The 22,956-nt window shown below is 38.6% G+C and overlaps 1 protein-coding gene across 2 annotated transcripts; it reads right to left on the bottom strand.

The window, feature by feature from the left end:
- Window positions 1-3,877: 3,877 nt before the first annotated feature.
- LOC117298081 (WD repeat-containing protein 63-like) lies at window positions 3,878-22,848 on the bottom strand. Of its 2 annotated transcripts, none has more exons than XM_033781318.1 (22): window positions 22,679-22,848; window positions 21,360-21,640; window positions 20,400-20,453; window positions 19,116-19,306; window positions 18,346-18,450; window positions 17,560-17,736; window positions 17,161-17,360; window positions 16,447-16,563; window positions 15,751-15,862; window positions 15,266-15,469; window positions 14,317-14,496; window positions 10,871-10,993; window positions 10,384-10,457; window positions 9,393-9,528; window positions 8,869-8,953; window positions 8,150-8,280; window positions 7,539-7,602; window positions 6,580-6,710; window positions 5,995-6,199; window positions 5,353-5,444; window positions 4,780-4,899; window positions 3,878-4,164 (listed from the first exon to the last, which is right to left on the bottom strand). In XM_033781318.1, exons 2-22 carry the CDS (start codon window positions 21,592-21,594, stop codon window positions 4,021-4,023), a joined length of 2,880 nt encoding a protein of 959 aa, XP_033637209.1. In that variant the 5' UTR covers window positions 21,595-21,640; window positions 22,679-22,848; the 3' UTR covers window positions 3,878-4,020. The 2 variants fall into 2 exon arrangements, with proteins under 2 accessions (XP_033637209.1, XP_033637210.1); XM_033781319.1 differs by having other exon boundaries at window positions 21,360-21,635.
- Window positions 22,849-22,956: the final 108 nt, after the last annotated feature.

The following is a 22,956-nucleotide window of genomic DNA, read 5'->3' as shown; positions in this document are numbered from 1 at the left end:
TACGTTACTTCACGAGGGAGCCATTTCTCACAGTGTTTTATACTATGCTCTTCATTACTCGTTACCAAGTATAAGTAAGTTTTTATGTTAAAAAAATTATTTTGAGTAATTACCATTTGGGGTTAGTGTCCAGCATGTCCACCCAGTGCCAAAAGATTGATAATAATGCATAAAATATGTAAGAAGAAACATTTCTACATCGAATTATTAATAGTGGTTATGTTACAATTTCGTATGGTAGTGGATTGAAAATTTAAACAAAAGACGTCTTCGAAAAAAAGCTATTGGTTTTTGTACGGTGGGTACCGGTGGGACCCATGTTGGGCAAGCTCAACGCACATGAATCATGTGAATGGGAAAAACAACTGTAACTGTGTTGACCGACTAGTGTCAGAATGAAAAGACCGCAATAAAACACTTTGTAACACTTACCTATGAGTACCCAACATACTTCCTGTCTGGGAGATATCTACTTTGCACACAATGTTCTTGAACCATCACTCTGCACGCAAACAACACAATTGTTCACGACATTTTGACACAAACATAAATCCAGCATGTAGCATTCGTCTGCAGAAATCTTGTTTTTATTTTGTCAACATTTTTATCACAAGAGGGCGCTGTCGTCCAAGTGAGCAAGGGCAGTGCACGGGCGGGCACGCCCACGCCGGGCCCACGACACACCCCCTGGTCTAGACGAATGAGCGCGCTAGATAGAGAGTACAATTACATACCATGGAACACTTGTTGGTTGTTGCAACCAAACTCTGGTCGAATTCGGGACATAACCTGATATTTTGTGATCTAAAATGATGCAGTTTTAAATCATCTCGACCCTGGATTTTGGATTAATTTTTCATAAAAATATAGATTTTTTTTATGGGTTTCATAAAAAGCAGGCATCGTCAAACAAACACACCTCAGTTAGGGGGCTCCAAGTTCCAATTTAGTTGTTGCCTCCCCTGTCGTTGCCTCCCCTGTCGTTGCCTCCCCTGTCGTTGCCTCCCCTGTCGTTGCCTCCCCAGTTGTTGCCTCCCCTGTTGTTGCCTCCCCTGTCAGTGCCTCCCTTGTCGTTGCCTCCCCTGTCGTTGCCTCCCCTGTCGTTGCCTCCCCAGTTGTTGCCTCCCCTGTTGTTGCCTGCCTGTTGTTGCCTCCCCCACTTGTTTGCCTCCCCCTGTTGTTGCCTCATCAGCTGTTGAGTCCCAAGTTGTATCCTCCCCTGTGGTTGTCTTCCCAGCTTTGGCCTCCCCATTTTTGTCTGTCACAAATGCAACAAGTCTAATACAAAGCTTTGTGTACATATCAAACTTTGTGCCAAAGTGCACAAGGCCCTGTGTTACATTAACAAATTTTCTCCAACAAGCCTTGTGTACTTATAATCAAATCAAAATGCAACAAGGCTTAAATCAAACTTTGTCATAAAAAGCAACAAATTTGCTCACAAATGCAACAAGGCCATATATAACCTTGTATACAAACATATAAATCTGTGCCCTAAAATGCAACAAGGTGACTAAGCAAGGCTAAATGTATAGCAACATTTTAAAAATTGCAAGGCTATAGGCCTAAGCAAAATTAGCCCAATTTCCACAAAAAATGCAACACTTACCCCTTTTGATTTTATGCAACTGTGAAATTGGGCTAAAAAAAAGCTGATAAAAATAATAAGATGCATTAGATCACTTTGTATTCAAATAAATCAACGTTTAATTTGTAGTTACAAATTACAAACAGTTAATATTTTAATAGAAAATCAAAACAAAAAAACAATGCTTAAACTAATAATTTAAACCATACACATTCTTCAACAAACTTATATAAATCTTTCAAAAGAATTTCCATGAAAATTGTATGAAATATGATACATAGGACGGAACTATCATAGAGTGGTTCAAATAAATTTACAACAAACATTAATATTATAAAATTTGAAAAGGACGGAAATCTGAAATAGTTGGGAAAAACCAAAGCCTTCAATATAATTTTATATATACGTTAAAACCCTTTGTCACAGAAAACTGCAAATGCCTGGATGTTTTATGAATATTCATTGCTTTCCTTCAGAGATACTGCCTAAATTTGTTCAAGTTATTTTTAACTTTGTGCAAATATTCATGAAGGGCTTAGTGCCAGGACCCTATTGGCCATGGTTGTTTAGGGTCAATATTAATTATTCATTATGCACACTTTTGACCCAGAGGGTATACCCCAACATGAGGAGCAGTGAACCCTGTGTAACCTTACAGCTTATTTGCATAATCTTGGGGTAAGTTTACCATAAGAAAGGATCGGGGTGTCGGCTGATAGAGTGTACATAGAAGTGTGTGTGTGAAGTACTTGAGAAAGGATAGTGGGAAGGATTCAGTTGAGTCTCCAGTAGTGAAGAGTGCAAGCCAAATGTTATGCTACTCTGCTGCTAAAATATTTGTACATAGGTACAAGCTGTTCCATAAAACCAGTAACAAAATAAGGGGACATTTTCTGCAAGCCAGATTCTATTTTTGCAGCCAAACTATTATTATGCTAGCTGAGTGCTGAGGGTTTTATCATCAACCGTAAGTTAAATCATTTTATTATTATTTTCATGGAAGAACCACTATATTTCTTTCAGAAAGGACATGTGGGACGGTTGATGCTGTGTAGTTTATTATGCGGGACTACAATAGACAAAGTCCTGTCATGTCCGAGTGGATAAGTGCATTGAACTCAAACTCTGGTGTTTTTGATCAGCAGAGTGTTGGTAGGAAGTCTGGTCATGGCACTGCATCTATTACAAAAATGTAACAATTTTATATTTCTGAGCATTCTGTAGCCGCTGTTTAACTCCAGTGTTTCTGGTTCACATAGCAAGCACCCTTGTGTACCATGTTTCCAGGTTTCCTCGGGCTTGCAAGCTGCAGTGATAAAATTGACTTACGAGTCGCCTTTGGTTTCATTACCAGAAGAATATAACAATGACACTATTCTGGCACTGCGATCAATTGTACCTCCTAAATAGCCACTAAAGTTTCAACATTTTTAAACGTTGTATCTTGCATAAAATAGCCCGGATATTCATACAAAATGACACAATATTTGTGCACTGGACGGAATAAAATTCTGGACGGAATAAATGGAAGATCATGAAGTGGACATTGAGTAAAAGATGGTAAATGACACGCAGTTCATTTCAATTACGATTCAACCCTAATGAATTTCAAGCATGTAACAGAAGGTAGGAGAAGAGAGAGGGTCTGTCTATATCAACACCCCAGGCTCTGAGCGTATAGTTCAAGTAAACTGTAGGCACATATGGAAAGCGGCAGAGAGTCAAACAAATGAAGTCTTGGTCTAATAACATCCAAGACAGGCCGAAACATTGCTGCCCTTGGACTTAGGACAAAGAGCCATTGCGATCCCTGACAGGAGAGGCATTCACTATGGCTCTTTAAACTGAGTGTATAGGATGTTCAAGTAAACTATAGGCACATAGATGACTGTTGAAGTAGAGGGTGGGGAAATCTACACACGGTATCAACACGCCAGGCTCTTTAAACCGAGTGTATAGGATGTTCAAGTAAAGTGTAGACACATAGATGACTGCTGGAGTAGAGGTTGGGGAAAAACTACACTCGGTATCAACACGCCAGGCTCATAAACTGAGTGTTTAGGATGTTCAAGTTAACTATAGGCACATAGATGACTGTTGAAGTAGAGAGAAAGGTATCAACACCCAAAGCTCTTCCAACTGAGTAATAACTGAATATACGTTGATACCTCACAATGCAATGCCTCAAATTTTACATTATAATAATATTGCCTTTTTATAAAGCGCACATATCCATCACTCCTGGCGCTGTAACATACATTATTTCCTGCAAGGTAGGTGGTACTACGTTTGAATTATGAGACCTAATCCTTAGCCCCATGTAATGGTTTACAAGGTGCTGTGGCGCAATATGCTGCCAAGGGAGGGTTGAAATAAACTGTAGGCACATACATTTTAGATGACTGTTTGAGGAGAGCTCTGGTGTGGTTCATCTACACCTCAGGCAGGGGTTCCTCCGGTGGGATGTACAGGCCAAGAGCTTCCAGGAACTTCTTCTCATCTTCTTTGTAGTCCAGGAATCCGACTCTCATCTTATTCTCAACCTCCTCAGTGCTAGGGTCTGCAGGCTGCACCAACTGTAAAATAAAAACCAAAAATTGTAATAATAGTCGCTTGATGTATAAAGTTCCTGTGGTAAAGTTGCATCGCCCTGCAATAATGCCTAAAGTCTGTATGGTCAAGTTTCAAGTAGGGTAAAGTCTCAAGTCCCTCTGGAAATGTCTGAAGTCCTTATGGTAAAGTTTTAAGTACAGTCTCAGGTCCCATAGCTTGTTATAATGGCTAAAGTCTGTATGGTAAAATTTCAAGTAGGGTAAAGTCTCAAGTCCCTCTACCGTCTGAAGTACCTATGGTCAAGTTTCAAAGAGGGTAAAGTCTCAAGTACTTGGGGTAAAGTCTCATATAGTGTAATATAAAGTCTCAAACACATATAGATGTGTACCTTAAAGCATTTAAAGGCGATGACCAGGGGGCATGGAGGCCATTGCCATCATTGCTTCCTTGAAGTATCAGGACTGATCTTGAGTAAAGTTTCAACCATAAAGGGTAAGTCAAGATCCCTTGGGTGAAGTCTCTAGACACATAGTTTTACTACAAGTCTTTGGAGTAAACTATCAAACTCTTGAGACCTATATCAAGGAAAGGGTCAGTAATGCAAGGGCACCATTATGCAATGATATTATTTCGAATACCTTCTTCTGTGCCTCTTCTGCATCCAACTTCCTCTTGCTCTGGATGTGGAAGTCTTGGCGTTTATCGATGTACTCAAGCCTCTTCACTTCACGATCAATATAGCTAGACATGCTTGGGAGCTGGGCAAAAACAAAGAGATAATATGGCTTGATTATTAAACTTGCTGAGAAACAAACATTGTTTGGCCTTAACCTTACACCGATGTGTGTAAGCGCTGTATACTCAGTACTTTCCCAATGTCCTGTCAGCAAAATACATACTGTAGGCAAGTTACTCTGGCAGAATTTGAACCCACGACTTTTGCAATTCTAGAGCAAATGTCTTACCAGTTAGACAACTGAGGATTCGAACTGCCTCTAGCTATCGTGCAATCTCAAATAGTCTAGCCCCCCCCCCCCCCATTCCGTGCAATGAAACTTTTCAAAATCATTCCAGGAGTTAATGCAGTTACATGATAACACATCAATCTAACATTGTAATGCCAACCTTGAATAAAGTTGGCTTCCACACGCCCGAAAGAACAAGTCAAACAGAGTAGATTTTTAACATAATAAAACAGCCAAGAAGCTTACCTCTGCCGAGGTGGCATGACGTAGGGTCCAGGGTACCTCTAATATATGTAAGGTACCTACGCTATCAGAGACTGCCAGAAGCTGTTGCTTACCTGTTCAATCACAACAACAAAAGGAATAATGAATGATCAATCAATCTGTTGACAATATAAACAGTGAAAACATGTCTGAAGGCCAGTTTTTTTTAAATTGCTCCAGGCAGAATACGCCCACGCTTAGTCAACTAATTGAGGGCGTGCACTTTTAACGTTCTCGTTTTCGATCTCGTAACATACAGTATTTCCTGCAAGGTATGTGGGACTACCTTTGAAATATGAGAACTTATCCTTTTACATAGCACCATGTTATGTGGTTGCTGTGGTGCAATATGCAGTCAATCAAACCAGGAACACAGGGGCAAACCCCTTCTCTTTTTGTGCACTTGGTTCTTTTGCGTGTGTTATAAGACACAGGGCCAAAGGCTTTACAACCATCTGACAAAGCATCACAGATAAGTGTTTTTCTTGAGTTTTGACCTGCACACAGGTGTCATGACTGGGACTCGAACCCACACTCTGCTGATCAGAAACACCAGAGTTTGAATCCGATGCTCTTAACAACTAGACCACGACACACCAATAAAGTGGTTTTAGAATGACTTACTGTTGACAACCCATGGGTAGATCTGAGTGATACTTGAAGCCGATACATTCTGCGTCTGCGATGGTTCATGGGTTTTATCCAACAGGTCCCAGATGTCAATATTGCCATCAGCACAGCCGATGAAGAACACCGCTGGACGAGTTGGTGACCAGTAACCGGCAGTTAGTTTCTTGGGTGCTGTGGCTGAGTGGATTATGGGTCCACCCTGGGGTCAGAAAAATTGAGAGAATATTTTTAAAAGGTAAAATTTTACATCATAACCATGTTCATTGCAACTTCTAAAGGAAGAAATAGTAATATTAAATAAAATAAAAAACATTTAAAAAGCGCAAAAAACATATCCATCCAAGGGGTACTCAAGGCACAAACAAGAAAACAAAAGGTGTGTTTTCAATTTGGTTTTGAAACTATCAACAGTCTCACATGTCTTAACTCGGCAGTGACAAATGCTCATTCACCTCATGATCTTTTCTATTTCGAGACTGCTAAAGATAGATCACTGGAAGTTTTTCTCAGGTTTTTGCTTTAACATATGAGAATGTGGCAACATACGCAGAATTTTTTGGGGGGTGAACATTTCTTTACCTCAACTCCTTCTTTCCAGAGAGTAAAGTTCCAGCCTCCAACCGTCAGGATGAGATCCTTGTAGAACGGAGATCGCTGCAGGGTGTTTATTCTCCAGTCATGATACAACTTGGCAAACTGGGGCTTCGGAGCTGAATAAGGACAACAATAAAACAAAATATATATTTTAAAGTGGTATTCACACTTGAATCTTTTAGTTCTTAAAAGCACTGGACACTGTTGGTAATTACTCAAAAAATGGTGGCATAAATGGTTGGTTGGTAACGGCCAATGGAGAGCTGTTAATTGTATAAAACATTGTGGAAAAAGGCTTCCTCTGAAGAAACAAAGTTTTTGAGAAAGAGGCAATTTCTCACTCAAATAACAAACGACTTCAGCTGAAGCCTTTTATTGAGCATCTGAAAGCACACAAAGCAATGGAACAAGGGGGTTTCTCTTTCATTATTCTCTTGCAAATTTGATGACCGATTGAGCTCAAAATTTCACAGATTTGTTACTTATGCATGTAACAATACACCAAGTGAGAATACTGACTTTGACAATTACTGAGCGTGTCCAGTGCTTTTAAAGCAGCTACTCTGCCATTACTACTTAGTCTTATCTATCTTATACAGGCGGTCAGGTTGGCTAGTAGTATCTTTCCTCACCTTCCACCTCTACGACCCCAGGTTCAAATCCCAAGGTGGCAGTAAGTGGATTTGGTTTTCAGTCCCTACCCAACTGCATGGGTTCTCCCAGGAATAACTCTCTGGGGTTTTGCTGTCACTTCTAAAACTGAAATTTGCTTCCTAGTCTTCTCTCCATGGAGTTATTGGCTAGGAACGTGATTAAGTTTGCTTTGCTGAGAGTACTTGGCTTCACAACCAGAATAAATGAAAGGAGAAATGCAAAAACTTCAAGACAATTCTTGAAACTGGATTCTATGTTCCTGCTAAGTTGAAGGAGTTGATGTGACTTACGTTGTAATTTGCCAGAGTCAACGTCTTTCTCCAGTTTCCAATCAGCATACACAAGTTCACCAGACTGTAAAGGATCAAAACAAAAATATCGTCCTGTTAGTAAAAGAAAAACTCCTAAAGTAGCACTCACGTTGAACAAGAGCTAGAAAATGTCAAAACAGTGTAGCATGCTCGGAATAGCCTGGGTGTACGCACAAATCAAGTACGTGCCGAGATCACCAAAGAGTTAACGCGCAAGACTCACAGTTTTTGCACAGGGAGTTTTTGTGCAGGTGACAATGTTTCAGTATGAAGAGTTGACATGCGAAATCAGGATACATTTTCGCAAATTGGCGTACAATGAAATTACATCAGAATCACAAACAGGGCACAATTTCATAGAGCTGCTTAAGCTTAATATAAATATTACGTACCACATTTCTTCCGAGCACAACTAAGCAGTACCAGTTGTACATGTTGTACATGTAAAGTGGTACTTTGGCTGGTATTGTTATTCTGTTAAGCATAATTATGGGCTTAGCATTTTTGTATGCTTAAGAAGCTCCATGAATTAGACCTAGGATAGAGGGCAACCACTTTACTCTCATTTCATCCTGTTTTTTTGTTCTTACCTCAGTTCCGACGAAGAATTTTGAGGTGGCTCCTTCCAGGGGCTTCTTGTCTTTGGCTGAGCCTGTCCTCATTGAGCCTCCCATGCCTATGCCTCCCATGTTGGTATCGGACCCTTTACCACTCTTTTCCACTGTAAGTATGCATATTCATGAGACCTTATTAATATTCATAAGATACATCATTAATATTTAAGAGGTACTACATTCATATTCATCAAGTGTTTTCCATGTCTTGCTTAAGGACACAAGTGTCAAGATCCTACACTCTGTTGGTGTCTGTCCCTTTATCACTTTGTTTTTCCACTAGATACATGCATATTCATAATACCTCATAATATTCAAGAGATATGTTAATATTTATAAGGTACTACATTTATATGTGCACAGCCACAATCATGAATACACTTTTTGTTACAAAGTCACAGAATGAACAACAGATAAATATTGAGTAACTCTTTGCAGATCTTGTATTCGACAAAATCAAGCACTTGTGCTGGGTTCTTTTATGTGCATGACACAGCACACACAAACACCAACAGCTTTATGTCTCATCCAAGTGTCAAGACCTGGACTTGAACCTACACTCTGCAGATCAAAGACACCAAAGCTTGTGTCTAGTGCACTTGATCGCTCAGCAACAATACAGAACAGAATGCCTGCTGGAAGTCTAGACTCTAGGGCTCTTTGTAGCCATGTGATGATAAAGTCTCTATACTTACAGGCACCTCTATCTCCTTGTCTCTCTTGGATACTGATTCTCATGACACCATACTCCCCAGTTCCTTCAATTTTACTCACTGGAAACTACAGTAAAAACACAGAATAAAACAGCATTGATTTTGGGGACGGTTAACATTCCTATCCTTTATCAGTAAACACAATATCCCTACAACTTGTAGAAATTCAATCAGTCTAGAGCAAGTTCGAGTGCCAACCTTAGCCAACCCATGATTGACCAGTGTAAGCCACATAAAAACTGATAAAAAGCCTGTCCAAATAAATGAGTCTTGAGCAACGTTTTCAGGGTACCTGTATTATTGGTGATCCTGATGGTATGTGGGAGAGAATTCCAAAGTAGGAGTGAATTCAAAAGTTAAGGGGCAATACACTCAAAAGCGCAAGTACTTTTAGTTTTACAAAGTGGGTAACTGAGATTGAGAGTGTGATTAAAACTACAAAGACAATATTTAGAAGAAAAAAACTTTTAGTTAAAAGATTACACAAATATGTAATGCAGACATACCTTAAGGGTTGGTTTCCATGTCAGGTCCAGATGTTTAAACATGGTTGATACAGCCAGGGGGTTGTCCTTCTGCCTTGCCTCCTCTACAGACGGAGTGTGACCCTTAGGGGGCTTTGTATCCCAGATACCGATGTAACTAGGCAACAAAAGTATATAACATTAATAATAATGACTAGGTCTTAGGCCCATGTCTTACAAGACAATTTACAGGAAACCAGTTCCAGGCAATCTCCCAGAAGAAAAGGCATTCACTTTTGAATGTTCACATATTTTTCTTTGGGATCGTTTGACATTGTTTGAAAAATAACCAAAGTGCAGCCAAAGTGGTCATGTAGCAAGCACTGCAGTTGGTTGCCTCCACATTGCCTGTAAAAGTTGCCTTGTGTGATGAAGCCCCTATAAAGCATAATATATAATAAAGTACCAATGCACTTTACATTTACTGCTTTGGTCAGTGCAGCCCTTCCAAGGTAAAACAGCCCAACTTCAAAAGAAATTTTTTTTTAATAAGATAATTTCGTGGTAAATTGGAGCACTTTTCTCATTTCAAAACTATGAATATGGGTAGTGTATCAACTTGTCCTGGCTTTGGCCTCATTTCACACTTTGATCCCGTTTTATGGCAAAACAGCCTTTCTCAAAATGTAATTTTTACGACTTGGGCTGTTTTGCCATAGAAGGGTCAAGTGGGCCAATAACAATCCTTTAATATTTCTCAGCTCCCTAGAGCGTATACAGCCCTGAGCTGCCTTATGGCGCTAGTGGCTTTTAAAACACAATATCAACCTCCACCCTTGCAGGTACCCATTTAAACCTTTGGGTGAAGAGAAGCAATTATAGTAAAGCGTCTTGCTCAAGGACACAAGTGTCATAACCGGGATTTGAGTTGTTCCATCATCATCCAGAGCAGGATTCATACCCACACGCTACGATGACTTTAAGTACGTTCACATGAGTAGCTATCTTCGATCAGCTAACAATAATTACTCACCCATCTGTAGACCCGGTTAGAATCTGACTGCATGTCTGAGTCTTGTTCTCCACAATCATCCCCATACGCGTGATCTGAAAAATTTTAAAAATATGAACCATCTTACACCTTGTAATCATCTTGTAATCATTTTGTAAAATATAAGTCATCTTTCACCGGTGAACTCAATTGGTCGTCAAAATGGCAAGAAAATAATGCGAGAAAAAACACCCTTGTTGCACAAGTTGTGAGCTTTCAGATGCTGAATTTGAGACCTCAGCTGAGGTCCCGAATTCAATCCAAATATTTTAGTGAGAACTTCATTCTTTTTCAAAAACTATGTTACTAGAGAGGGAGCAGTTTATAAATGTTTTGTACTATCAACAACTATCCATTGGTCGTTACCAATTAAGTTATTATGCTAAAAATTACCTTGAGTAATTACCAATAGTGTCCATTACCTTTAAAATATTTAGCTAAAATAAAAAATTCTGATTGTCTGTTTTACCTCCATGTGATCCGGGACCCATTGTAAGTCAGCTATGGCCGTCTTATGACTGTGTTCAATGCCAGAGACTGCACAGTATCGTATGACAGGCGTCTTATCAACATTCTCATCCTCAAAACCAGGCTGATCGGAAATGGGAATAAGAATCAATAAATACACAACGATGTAAACACAAACAACATTAACATGAAGGAGAAACAATACCACACACAACAGGATTGGCAACAAATCAATGCATCAATCAACAGGATTGGCAACAAATCAATGCATCAATCAACAGGATTGGCAACAAATCAATGCATCAATCAACAGGGTTGGCAACAAATCAATGCATCAATCAACAGGATTGGCAACAAATCAATGCATCAATCAACAGGATTGGCAACAAATCAATGCATCAATCAACAGGATTGGCAACAAATCAATGCATCAATCAACAGGATTGGCAACAAATCAATGCATCAATCAACAGGATTGGCAACAAATCAATGCATCAATCAACAGGATTGGCAACAAATCAATGCATCAATCAACAGGATTGGCAACAAATCAATGCATTAATCAACAGGATTGGCAACAAATCAATGCATCAATCAACAGGATTGGCAACAAATCAATGCATCAATCAACAGGATTGGCAACAAATCAATGCATTAAAAGCACTGTTGATAAGCATTCCTACCTTAACAAACAAACACAAAAAAAACCCAAAACAAAACAATAGAGAGGGGGAAAAACAATATTGCAAATTTTAGAAGTCAACATATATCATAATCAACATGTTATAAATAGATACAAAACTAATCAATATTGTTGATTATAAGTTCTTATACTTTAATTAAGACCTTAATAAAATTGTGAATGTGAGTGACACTGATATATGATTCCAATTGGAATAAAGAACAGAAATTAATATCTAAATGGCATTTAATTGTATAGTACGTTCTAAAGTTACAAGTGAAATGTGTAGTGTCAGTAATGCAAGTTAAAAACAATGTGCGTAAGTATAGCGATAGCCAACTGTTTACAGAAAAGAGTTTGTGCTTTTCTATGTATTTATTGCCTAGATATGGTTATTTTTGTACAAGTGAAATGTGTCGTGTAAGTAATGCAAGTTACAAAAAATGTGCGTTAGTATAGCGAACTGTTTCCAGAAAAGAGGTTGTGCTTTTCTGTGTGTTAATTGCCTAGATGAGGTTAATTTTTTTGGTTAATTTTGTTTCTTGTATAATAGACCCCCAAAACAGCGCCCTCGTTGAGGTCCATTAAGACCTATCCATGGCCGAGAGGTGTGAACCTGAGAACTACACTACACTATGTTTTTTAATTTTTTTTTTTGCAAGTCGCCAGACAAACAAAGCCTGAAGGCCACTTCAAGGTGTGGGCTTCAATTACTTTTGATGCCACCTACTCCTAGGACTGAAACAGGTTTACCTCTCTTACAGTCCATACATATGTAGGCTTGGGTATAATCAATCCAAATTGATCAATCCCAGTCGAGCAGAAAGCACTACCTACCCAATTTGACATAGCAAGTGTCATGACCGGGACTCAAACACACACTCTGCTGATCAAACACCAGAGATTGAATCCGGTGGACTGCTCGGCCATGTGGGGACTTAAAACATTATGTGGACTCACACACTTGCACACAGTGTTTTTTACAGTGGTAAAGAATACGATTTTCCGTATTAAGTGAAGAGAACAAGGAATGTCCACAGAGTAACTGAAACACAGAGCTGGGCGTAAGCTTTTTTCATTGTTTGTCTTCAGCGCGGTGGTGATCAATGCAAGGGTGTCTACTGCTGTGTTTAGTATGTGAACACACGTGCATTCAACTGTCACCTAAGGAAAGGATCTATAATACATTTATTTTTTAAGGAATGAATTGGGCATTAGTGCAAGCTGACAGTGATTGCAATAGTCTCTTTTAAAATGGACAGGAGGAGTACTATCGGATTCAAAATTTTGTACTGCAGAAAAAAAAAATTGAAAAGAAGAAAAAAATTAAATCAGTCGATGGAGCTTTGAACCAATTTATGAATGACATCACCATAAAAACTAAGTTAGTTTTAATTCCTGCGAAGTACATCGATATCAATGTTATGCGTTAATGACTGTGTTGCATTGGAGTTAGTGCAAAACTGGTGTAAGTGTCCGGAATTAAATAAATGTTAATTTTTTTTTTTAATCTAAGACAACTCAAAACAGTGACCATTTTTTAAAGGAGACAACTGTTATTAAAAATATTCTTCTTGTGAAAATCAACACTGCGTTTGAATCACTGTGACTCAAATCTTTAAAAACAATTTTAATCATTTTGAATTGAACTTTTATATGAGCAACAAATCATAAAAGTCAGCTATTAAAAAAAGTATTACTAACTTTGAATGGTACTTTTTTTCATGTGAGTAAACAATCATACAAGTCAGCTATTAATATGGTTTTCATGGAAAGAAATGAATGGAGTTATGAATTGTGGACGGAGGTTGAACAAGTTTACCTGGTCTCTGCCTCTACCATAGTGCTTGATTGAGAAAGCAAGGAAAGCATGGCAAAGGATAAAAGCAAAATCAAAATCCAGCAAGAAAGAAATGTGATGACGTACCGTCAGCATTCAAAACAAGATTCAGATGTCTGATTTGTCAGAGTATAGATGGAGGTGGGGATGGGGCCTTATGAGAACCTAACGCTATATAACATCAGATGTAAGGAGATAATTTATGGCAACAAAATTACAGAGTAAGTTCATTTTTTCTCAGGCATGCGTACAGCAGTCCTAATGAAGCATGCTTAGGGAAGGAAAGGGATTCCCATATGCACATGCTGTACATGCAATAAAATAAAAAACAAGGATGGGTGCAAAAGAAAATAATCTTCAATTTGTTTGTAATAACTGATTTACATTGTCAATAACTTTGGGAAAAGTCTGAGAAATGTGCAAATTAATGGTTTAAGTTCCCATAACCAAATATTATCGCTGATGTGACCATTGTTTATCAGAATTCAGAAATTCATAAGTCTTGGGCATCTTATTTTGCAAAAATCGGGTTTAGGAGTGAAGCATTTTTCAAATGGGAAAATGCAATAACTTGAGTCCATCCCTTCGATTGAAGAAAAACAGGACCCTATTTCATTGACCACAGAATGGGAGATTTTAGGATGCTAGGTGGCAGCAGACTTACCAGGTAAATTGTCATTGTTAACGTAGTTCTGAGCTTGCACACATGACCGATAACAATGAATTTTACCTGGTAAGTCTGCTGCCACCAAGCGTCCCGAAAGTCTCCCATTGTCTGCTTAGGGATTTATGAAGAGTGCATGGTCCTATTGACTTTAAGTGCAAAATTCAATAATATTGTTCCCATCACCTGAACCTTCACACCTAGTTTTGTTTGACAACGAACATATCTCGACGTCTAACTGACTACAAGCTAAAGACCTACCAGTTTCATCATGGAGTTCTTCTTTGTTTGTTTACCACGCTGGTTGCTACGGAGACGGTCGGAATGTTTGCTGATATCCCACATGACGACTTGGCCATTGATACACCCCCCTGCAATAATGTTGGGGTCCGTCGGACAAAACTTGAAACTGATGATGTCATCTGGAGCTTCCAACAAAATCTGAATTTAAAAAAAAAAAAAAAAATCCTAAAAATCTGACCATACAAAATATCTCTTGCCCAATGTTGTAATCCAGCGGCTGTCTTGAGGTAATCCGATAATGAAAAAATCCAAATGCACATATTTGTACGCGCTACGCACAGAAACAAATTGACCAATGAATAACCTCCTTTTGACCTCTCTAGGTGAGAGCGCCCTTCTCAAACCACGTCAAACTCATATGCATAAGGTCTATAGCTTTTTTCCCCTTTTTTTTAATAGAATGAACAATGAATTTAATGAGAAAGATAAATGACATAAATGGTAATATTCTTTGCAGTGTTTTGCATTTTTAATCTTCTTGTGGTTTTGTACTTAAGAGTCATATAAATGCAAATCCTGCTGATCTGCTTCTGCTGTATTGTGTCATATCATATATTCAGAAATGGGCAGTCAGCGCTCACGGAAGCAGGGAAGTCCAAGCCTACATCAAGTGATTATATTGGTAAGCAGGGATTTTTACTTAAGCTTTTGTATACTTCACGTTACTAGGCAATCTCGGCTAAGACAGTTATCGCGGCTATTCAGCGCTAGCACAGTAAATAAAGAATTTATCGCAAGCCATGAAAATGGGCCACAATTATGTTAATCCAAAAATAATTGTTAAGAGAATCCTTGGGTCACAAAGAGTTAGGACTAGTCCTAGAAGATAATATAAACTTAAGTTAGTTAACTTGAGTTAAGACTAGCCTTAACTCTTTGTAAAATCCAACCCCGAAAAGTTGCATACCTGTGGATGGATTGGATCTGTGAAGCTCCAGAGGAGAATCAGTGAGGGGCTCATGATAATCTTAGAGGCATTGTCGACACGGTCATCAAACGTCATGCGCTCCGAGCAAGCCACAGCTACGATGCCTTTGATTGATGGATGCCACTCAATGCAGGTGATAGCTTTGTCTTTACTGAACTGGAGATCAGTGAAAGACTGGTACTCCTGTTTGAAAACAAAATCAAGTTTTTAGATTAATTTAGGCTTAACCCATATGTGCGTTAGCACTGTAAACTCAGTACTCACTAATTAGCAACGAACGGAATTCGCAATAGTTGAGTTTTGCTCAACGCCTGCGAAATATTTACTGCGAAAACAAACACGTGACGTCACAGATCCCTTTACATTTGTATTCGTTGAAGTATAAAATAGGCTTTAGTCTGTGTCACTTTCAACTAAATTCTTATAGCAGCATTGCGAGTCTTCTGTATTTAAAGTTGTCTTACCTTTAGGTGGCTGTCAGACTTGCTGCCAAAAGTGCTGTCTTCATCAGCGAGAGCCACCCAGTCATCAAAGAATACATTCATGATCTCATTCTGCTGTAGAGCCAACTCAAACCTACACACAATGAGGAAACAAAAATATTAAAAACATTCAAATGATCTGCTAAGCAAGAATATTTTTCCATTTAGTTATGTTGTTTTAAATAGGATTTGAAACTTTGTATGGTGGAAGTATAACTGAGAGAGGTTTGCGATAACACCATGTGAATGTCTCTTTTGAGTAGTAGTGTTAGTTCTGAAAAGAACTGGTGATTAATGACGATCAGAGCATACTGATCGAAACATTGAGAGGTCAACCACTGGTTCTTTTCAGCGCCAATTACTACTCGAAAGAGATATTTACATGGTGCTACTGCAAACCATTCTCAACTCTATAAAATTGTCCGAACGTCACAAAAAAAAACAGAAAACCTTCAAAACCAAGTTGATATGACAATCTAGTGCAGCTGATGTACGTAACAATGTTTATACATGCAAGTGACAATACATCATCAGATAAGTTTCAAATCCTACTGATCAATAAATGTTATGTACCTTTTCTACATACCTCCCTCCCCTTTTATCCCGTATCCTCCCAGTATGTACCTTTCCCTCACACATCTTTCCCCTGTTCCCCCCTCTCTCATCCTCCCAGCATACCTTGGTGTGACTTTATTGATAGTGTTGAGCACCTCCTCTGTCTCCATCAAAGTCTTCTTCTCATCGATGTTGAATTCCCGCGGGAAATACTGAGTGGCTTGGTTACGTGGATGTTTCCTGCTCAAAGAAATAAGAGTGTGATTATAAACTATTAAATTATTTCTGTGACGTCACTCTATCGATAAAAACTGTACATTTGTAACAAATCTACACACTAACACATATTTGTTACAAACTGAAGTGAATAGTTCAACTTGAAATGACTGTCTTTCCAAATTGAAGGATATCATGATGTTCAAAACACAGCTGAAAACATGTTATTATTTTCAGTTTTCAAAAAACATTTTACTTTTAATTAATTTACTTTAGTAAAAACATGACTGTAAACTGATTAAAACATGGTACAATATAATGTTGCGAGCACTATAAAACATGCTTAGGCCTATAAATTTTGCAAAAAAGAAATGTGGCCAAGTGTTGTTTGACAAAGAAAGTTTAAGTCGAAATAGACGTGTAGATTCATTAGTATAATGAACTCCGCTTCCGCTCGTACATTATATCCACGAATCTACACTTTTTCCTCTGCTCTACTTTTGTCGTGCTCAGCCAATTACTATGCTGAAGCAGCTCGTTGAAATTGGGTTCCTAATTAATGAAACAGAATAGATGAAAATGAAAAAAGTTAAACAGATATAATAGCTACCATCGACTTACCATTCAGTCTGTGTGCCGCTTTCTGCATACGTGGGCACGGCCTGAGTTCCAAAATCCATCTCCATCTTCTTCACATTGTAGCTTTTGTCTTCAAATGATGAGCATTCAATGAACCCATCCTTTACATCATCTGCGTTCCGGTCGGTGAACTTGATCGGTGCACCGAAGTCACGTCTCACTCGCTGGATAGTCATTTGAATCTAGAATACAAATCAGCACAAGAAAATAAGTATTTTTATTCTTTGTATATATGCATCCTAAATTCCGCTTTTTGGCCGCCATGTTTGCATTTTTCATAAACCAAGGGCTTTTCAAGGGCACAAATGCAATGACCAGGGGGCATTGAGGCAATCGCCTTCCTGGCCTCTGTGAAGTATCAGGCCTGATATCCTAGCTCACCTTAGGTCTGCTTTCAACCACACTCTCCTCCTCGATCTCAACTTCGCTGCCGAGCGACACCCACTTCTTGGGCTCTGGAGGAACGTACCGATACACTATGACTTCCTCCTCCTCACCAGGCACCCCTCCACCACCATCAACTTGCTCCGCCCCCTCCTCACCTTCCTCAGATGGAGGCTGCAGTATTTAAAAAAAACACACATTCAATTGGTTATTGCTTTTAAGAACCTACTGTATTAATTAATAAAGATATAATAATTTTTACAATAACGTATCAATGCGCTTTTAGTACCATGGTTATTGGGGCCAAGATTCCTTTCTCAGCTCCCATGGGGAGTATACAGCCACGGGCTGACATGATGGAGCTCTGAAGGATTGACACACTATGTCGACTAATCGAGCCCGTTATATTATTTCATTGAAGGGCATGATCATTTCCGTTTTGTAAACGGCACTTCAAGTGGAACTTTGTAAAATCTACCAACACACTTTAAAGGGGCAAAAAGGCGAAGACTTGGGGCAACAAAAACATGGCCTTGGTGTTATTCTACGTTTGCTGGGGTCGATTTCACAAAGATAGTCCTAACTTAGGACTAGTCTGAGGAGTTATTAAAAACTTTAGACTAGTCCTAACTTAGGACAAGTACCTCATCTTAAAACGAAATAAGACTAAGTGTGACTTTGTGATTTTCATACTACTACATTCTGGAGAAAAAAAACACTGAAAATAAAAAGACCCCACAGTTACTTTCATGAGGGATCTTGGACTGAATGCATTTTACTTACGCTCAGAATACGATTTTTGGCTTCCTCAGTCAAAGCAATGTAGAAGTTCTGTCCAAGCTTGAAGTCTGGGTCGAATACAACCAATACTTCCTCACCTGGGTAGTCCTAAATGTACAAAGAAATAGAAAAGAAATCAAGAGGACTCCCTAGCAAGTTGAAATTTTGTGATATCATCTGTTGTCTAAATACAACCTGTTGTTCAAAAACAAAAGGGTGTCTCTTTCTTTGGATGCAACTTTCAAAAAGAGAACAAAAATTGGCAATTGCACAATTTTCTCAGTTCAAAGCTTCTCTTGGGAATACTCTATATTCTCAGAAGAAACATTTCTTTAGATCAAGGATCAATTACCCTTTGAGACCTCAGCAAATGTGACAAAAAATATATATTTTTTCCTCTGACCATTTCCATGCCATTGTTTTGCAGCGACATTTTTCAGCAATATTTTAACAAAAAAGCATTCTTATTTAGAATCGTATGTCGTTCTTGTCATGAATAATAAATATTGAATTTTTAAATACCTGAATGTTGAGCCCATTAAAAAACACTTCATTTCAAACAAGCTGTCGGACTCTGAAGGATTTAGCAATAGACCTCTTCAATAAAGTGAAACACTTCAGGGACGCCGATGTCACACACAAGTTTTTACGCACAACGAACAACTACCATCCAATGATTTGCCTCCTTTGGTCAGAGTAAGACGGTTTTTTTAACTCAGTGAGGTCTACCTCAAGGGGTCTATTGGAAGGGTTTTGGGTAAATCTTGACATACCAGCATAATCTGTTTGACAGGATGGAAATCCGACACAGCAGCCCTCGTCTTCATATCTTGTAGGATTCCTTCCTTAGGGAGGAGTTTACAAGGATTCTCTTCGGTTACGTCAACGTCAGCAACACAGGAAAAGAGCTCTTGAGTCTTGGAGGCCAGAAAGAGGGGCGTAATATCATCTCCTCCGCCTCCTCCTGTAAAGACAGGAGCATTAGCGATAACAATAATATCACCATTTATAAAGCGCCTTTTGCTACAGATATAGTGTTCAGGTTAATGTGGATATAGTCGGTGGTTGCTATGGGTATAGTACACTGGTTGCTATGGGTTTATATACTGATGATATGGGTATTAAGTACATTGGTTGCTATGGGTAAAGTACATTGGTTGCTATGGGTGTAGTACACTGGGTGCTATGGGTATATTATACTGGTGATATGGGTAAAGTACATTGGTTGCTATGGGTAACGTACATTGGTTGCTATGGGTATAGTACACTGGTTGCTATGGGTTTATATACTGATGATATGGGTATAAAGTTCATTGGTTGCTATGGGTAAAGTACATTGGTTGCTATGGGTGTAGTACACTGGGTGCTATGGGTATATTATACTGGTGATATGGGTAAAGTACATTGGTTACTATGGGTAACGTACATTGGTTGCTATGGGTATAGTACACTGGTTGCTATGGGTTTATATAATGATGATATGGGTATAAAGTTCATTGGTTGCTATGGGTAAAGTACATTGGTTGCTATGGGTGTAGTACACTGGGTGCTATGGGTATATTATACTGGTGATATGGGTAAAGTACATTGGTTACTATGGGTAACGCACATTGGTTGCTATGGATAATTACATTGGTTGATATGGGTATAGCACTTTGGTTGCTATGTAGTACACTGGTTGCTATGGGTAAAGTACATTGGTTGCAATTAGGTCTAGTACACTGGTTGCTATGGTTGTAGTCTGTTGCATCTGTGCAGCTTTCTTGTAAAAAGAACACATATGTGACGCAATCTAAACGAATCTCAATGCAGAATTATGGGGAGTGATATAATATTGACTATATTAGTAACTGCCAGAATAGACCTCATGCACTGAAGTCATCCAGCCACCATCTTAGAGATAAAACGATGAAGAAACAATCAAAACGCACATATTTGTATGTGCAGCGCACAGGTTTGGCCAATGAACGGCAGTGTTACCTCTTGGTGAGGGCGCCCTACTGATATGACATCATGTGCGTAAGGTCTATACAGGGCCACTTTGTTTGAGCGCTTACCTTTTCCTTCAACTGCCGGCTTTTCTTCATGTTCATCCTTCTTTGATTTGCCTCCTGCAAAACAAAAATCCATTGAATAGTAAAAGGTTCAGGAATGAGAAGGAAACAACCTGAACTATGAGCGCAAAGCATGAAAGTTTGCTATACGAAAGCTTGCGAGTATGAAGGTTGTTGTGAACACTTTCAAACCAAATGATTTAAAAGTTCTACCCTGCAATCTGGAGTGTTCCATATTTTTCTATCTTCATTTTCTTATGAATTTGATGTTATAAATGAAAAAAAATAACTATAAAAAGGGACATTTTATTTTTTTTGGGGGGGGGGTCAGAGTTTTTCAGATAAAAATGTAGTACTTGTAGTACTTAAAGGAACACGTTGCCTTGGATCGGTCAAGTTGGTCTTTGAAAAGCGTTTATAACCGTTTGTTATAAAATACATATGGTTAGAAAGAGGTGTTAAAAGTAGAACATAATGATCCACTCACATTTGCCTCGAAATGGCGTGGTTTTCCTTTTACTTTGCGAACAAACACGGTCGGCCATTTATGGGAGTCAAAAATTTGACTCCCATAATTTTGACTCCCATAAATGGCCGACCGTGTTTGTCGACGAGGTAAAAGGAAAACCACCCAATTTCGAGTGATACTTGTGTGGATCAATATATTCTATTACAACATCTTTCTAATCATATGCATTTTATAACAAACGGTTACAAACGCTTTTCAAAGACCAACTTGACCGATCCAAGGCAACGTGTTCCTTTACGACCTACGGATTATTGTCCGCCCCAAAGGATAGGACAAAGTAATCATGTTGAAGTATTTTAATGGTCTCAATCACTACCACCAGGACTCAAACCCACACTCTGCGGAGAAGAAACACCAGACCAGAGCTTGCACTTAAATAGCTTAGCCAAACATCGCTTTGCTTTTAACAAATCAATTACAAACTGCTAAACTACCTTTGACTGGTTTCTTGCCCTTCGCTGCCCCTTTATCAGCCGGCTTAGCAGCAGGCTTCGTGGCAGGGGTCTTGGCTGGAGAAGCACTCCTCTTACTAGAAGCTGATGGGGTTCTGGATTTGGAGGAGCCAGCGCTACCAGGCTTCAAGCCTTTCTCCTTACTGGTGTCCGTCTCTTTCTCTTCCTCCTTGGCAGTTTCCGACTCCTTCTGGGAGACTGCATTTTCATCTTCCATGACTGATGCTGCGGGTTTCTTGTATTTTGTTCGGAGACAGACTATGCTACAAATAAATAAGGAATATTTTTAAATTGTGAACTTTGTAGTAATTTTAGACCTTGGTGGGTTACAAATACATTAATTGTTTTTTGTAAACCAGAAACAACAATAATAACTAAAGACAGTTTTGAAAGGTTTGATAATTCAAAGAATATTTTCCAGCCACACTTCATGCATTTAGAGAGGCAAGAGCACCACTTTGAACTATCCCAATCTTGCTACACTCCATTTGAACATGAAAATGCAAGAGTTCCATCTGTGAGATGAAACGTGCGCCTGAATTTTCCTTGTTAACACTTGAACAGTCGAAATTGAGCGTTGCTGTTTAGTAACTAAACTACACTCACAGCTACAAATTCCTAAAAGAGGAATATAAAATAGGGAAATAAAGTCTAACATCCATTAAAGTTATCAAGCAATTCCCTTTATTAACTGTTTAAAATAAAGAGTGGTGGCCGGACTCAATTTTCAAAGAAACTTCACAGCCTCACACAGTCACAGTTTACATTTTAATTTTTATTAAATCATATTATCAGAATTATGAACAGATTATTAATCAGCATCTGCATCTGTTTAGTACTGTACAAACGCCTGGTGTGGCTATCCCGTACAGAGACAACGAATCAATAATTAACGTGCCATGACATGATTATGTCTGACTCGGTCTGAATGATAAGTAAATGATTAGCTACGTTTGGTCAACTTTTGTGTGACTTCCAAAACCATTTTTAATTGAAAGGTTGTGACAGGGTAATATTTTAATGAAGTCCATCAATAAACAATTCAAATTCGACACTCCGAAAACCATGGTCGACAGGTCGAGTTGTCTCAACTTCTGTTAATATAGTCACGACACGGTCCCGGTGTTATTATTATTTTAAGTTTAGTGAGATGAGATGAGAACGGGCGAAACACGCTCCGTCAAAATACCGTTCATAATCATAGACTGAGGGTCAAACCATGAGGAAGGACTTTTCGAAATACAACAGAAATTACATCACATCATTCACTTATTGTAAAAAATAAAAGGAGAACGTCTTACTTTTACATTATTTTCGGAGAAAAGCAACACACATTCTCATAAATAATGTCGTTGACATCGGTTGCCGTTTTTCGTTGCCAGAAGAATGACCCATGACCTAAGCTCTAAAGGTCATTTTAGATAAGTAATCAAAACACCGACAAATTTCAAAATAACAACAAATTGTTAAAAGTATTATATACACAAAAATAAATACAATACTCTAATGAAATATTTCCTTTAAAAAAACGAACATTAAATTATTTAAAATACTCGCCAAAAAAATTTAAAAATAAAGT

The sequence above is a fragment of the Asterias rubens genome, chromosome 12 (genome assembly GCF_902459465.1).
Source record: "Asterias rubens chromosome 12, eAstRub1.3, whole genome shotgun sequence".
Lineage (NCBI taxonomy): Eukaryota > Metazoa > Echinodermata > Asteroidea > Forcipulatida > Asteriidae > Asterias > Asterias rubens.
Note: the sequence above shows the minus strand (reverse complement) of the source record. Positions and strands in the feature narration are given on the sequence as shown.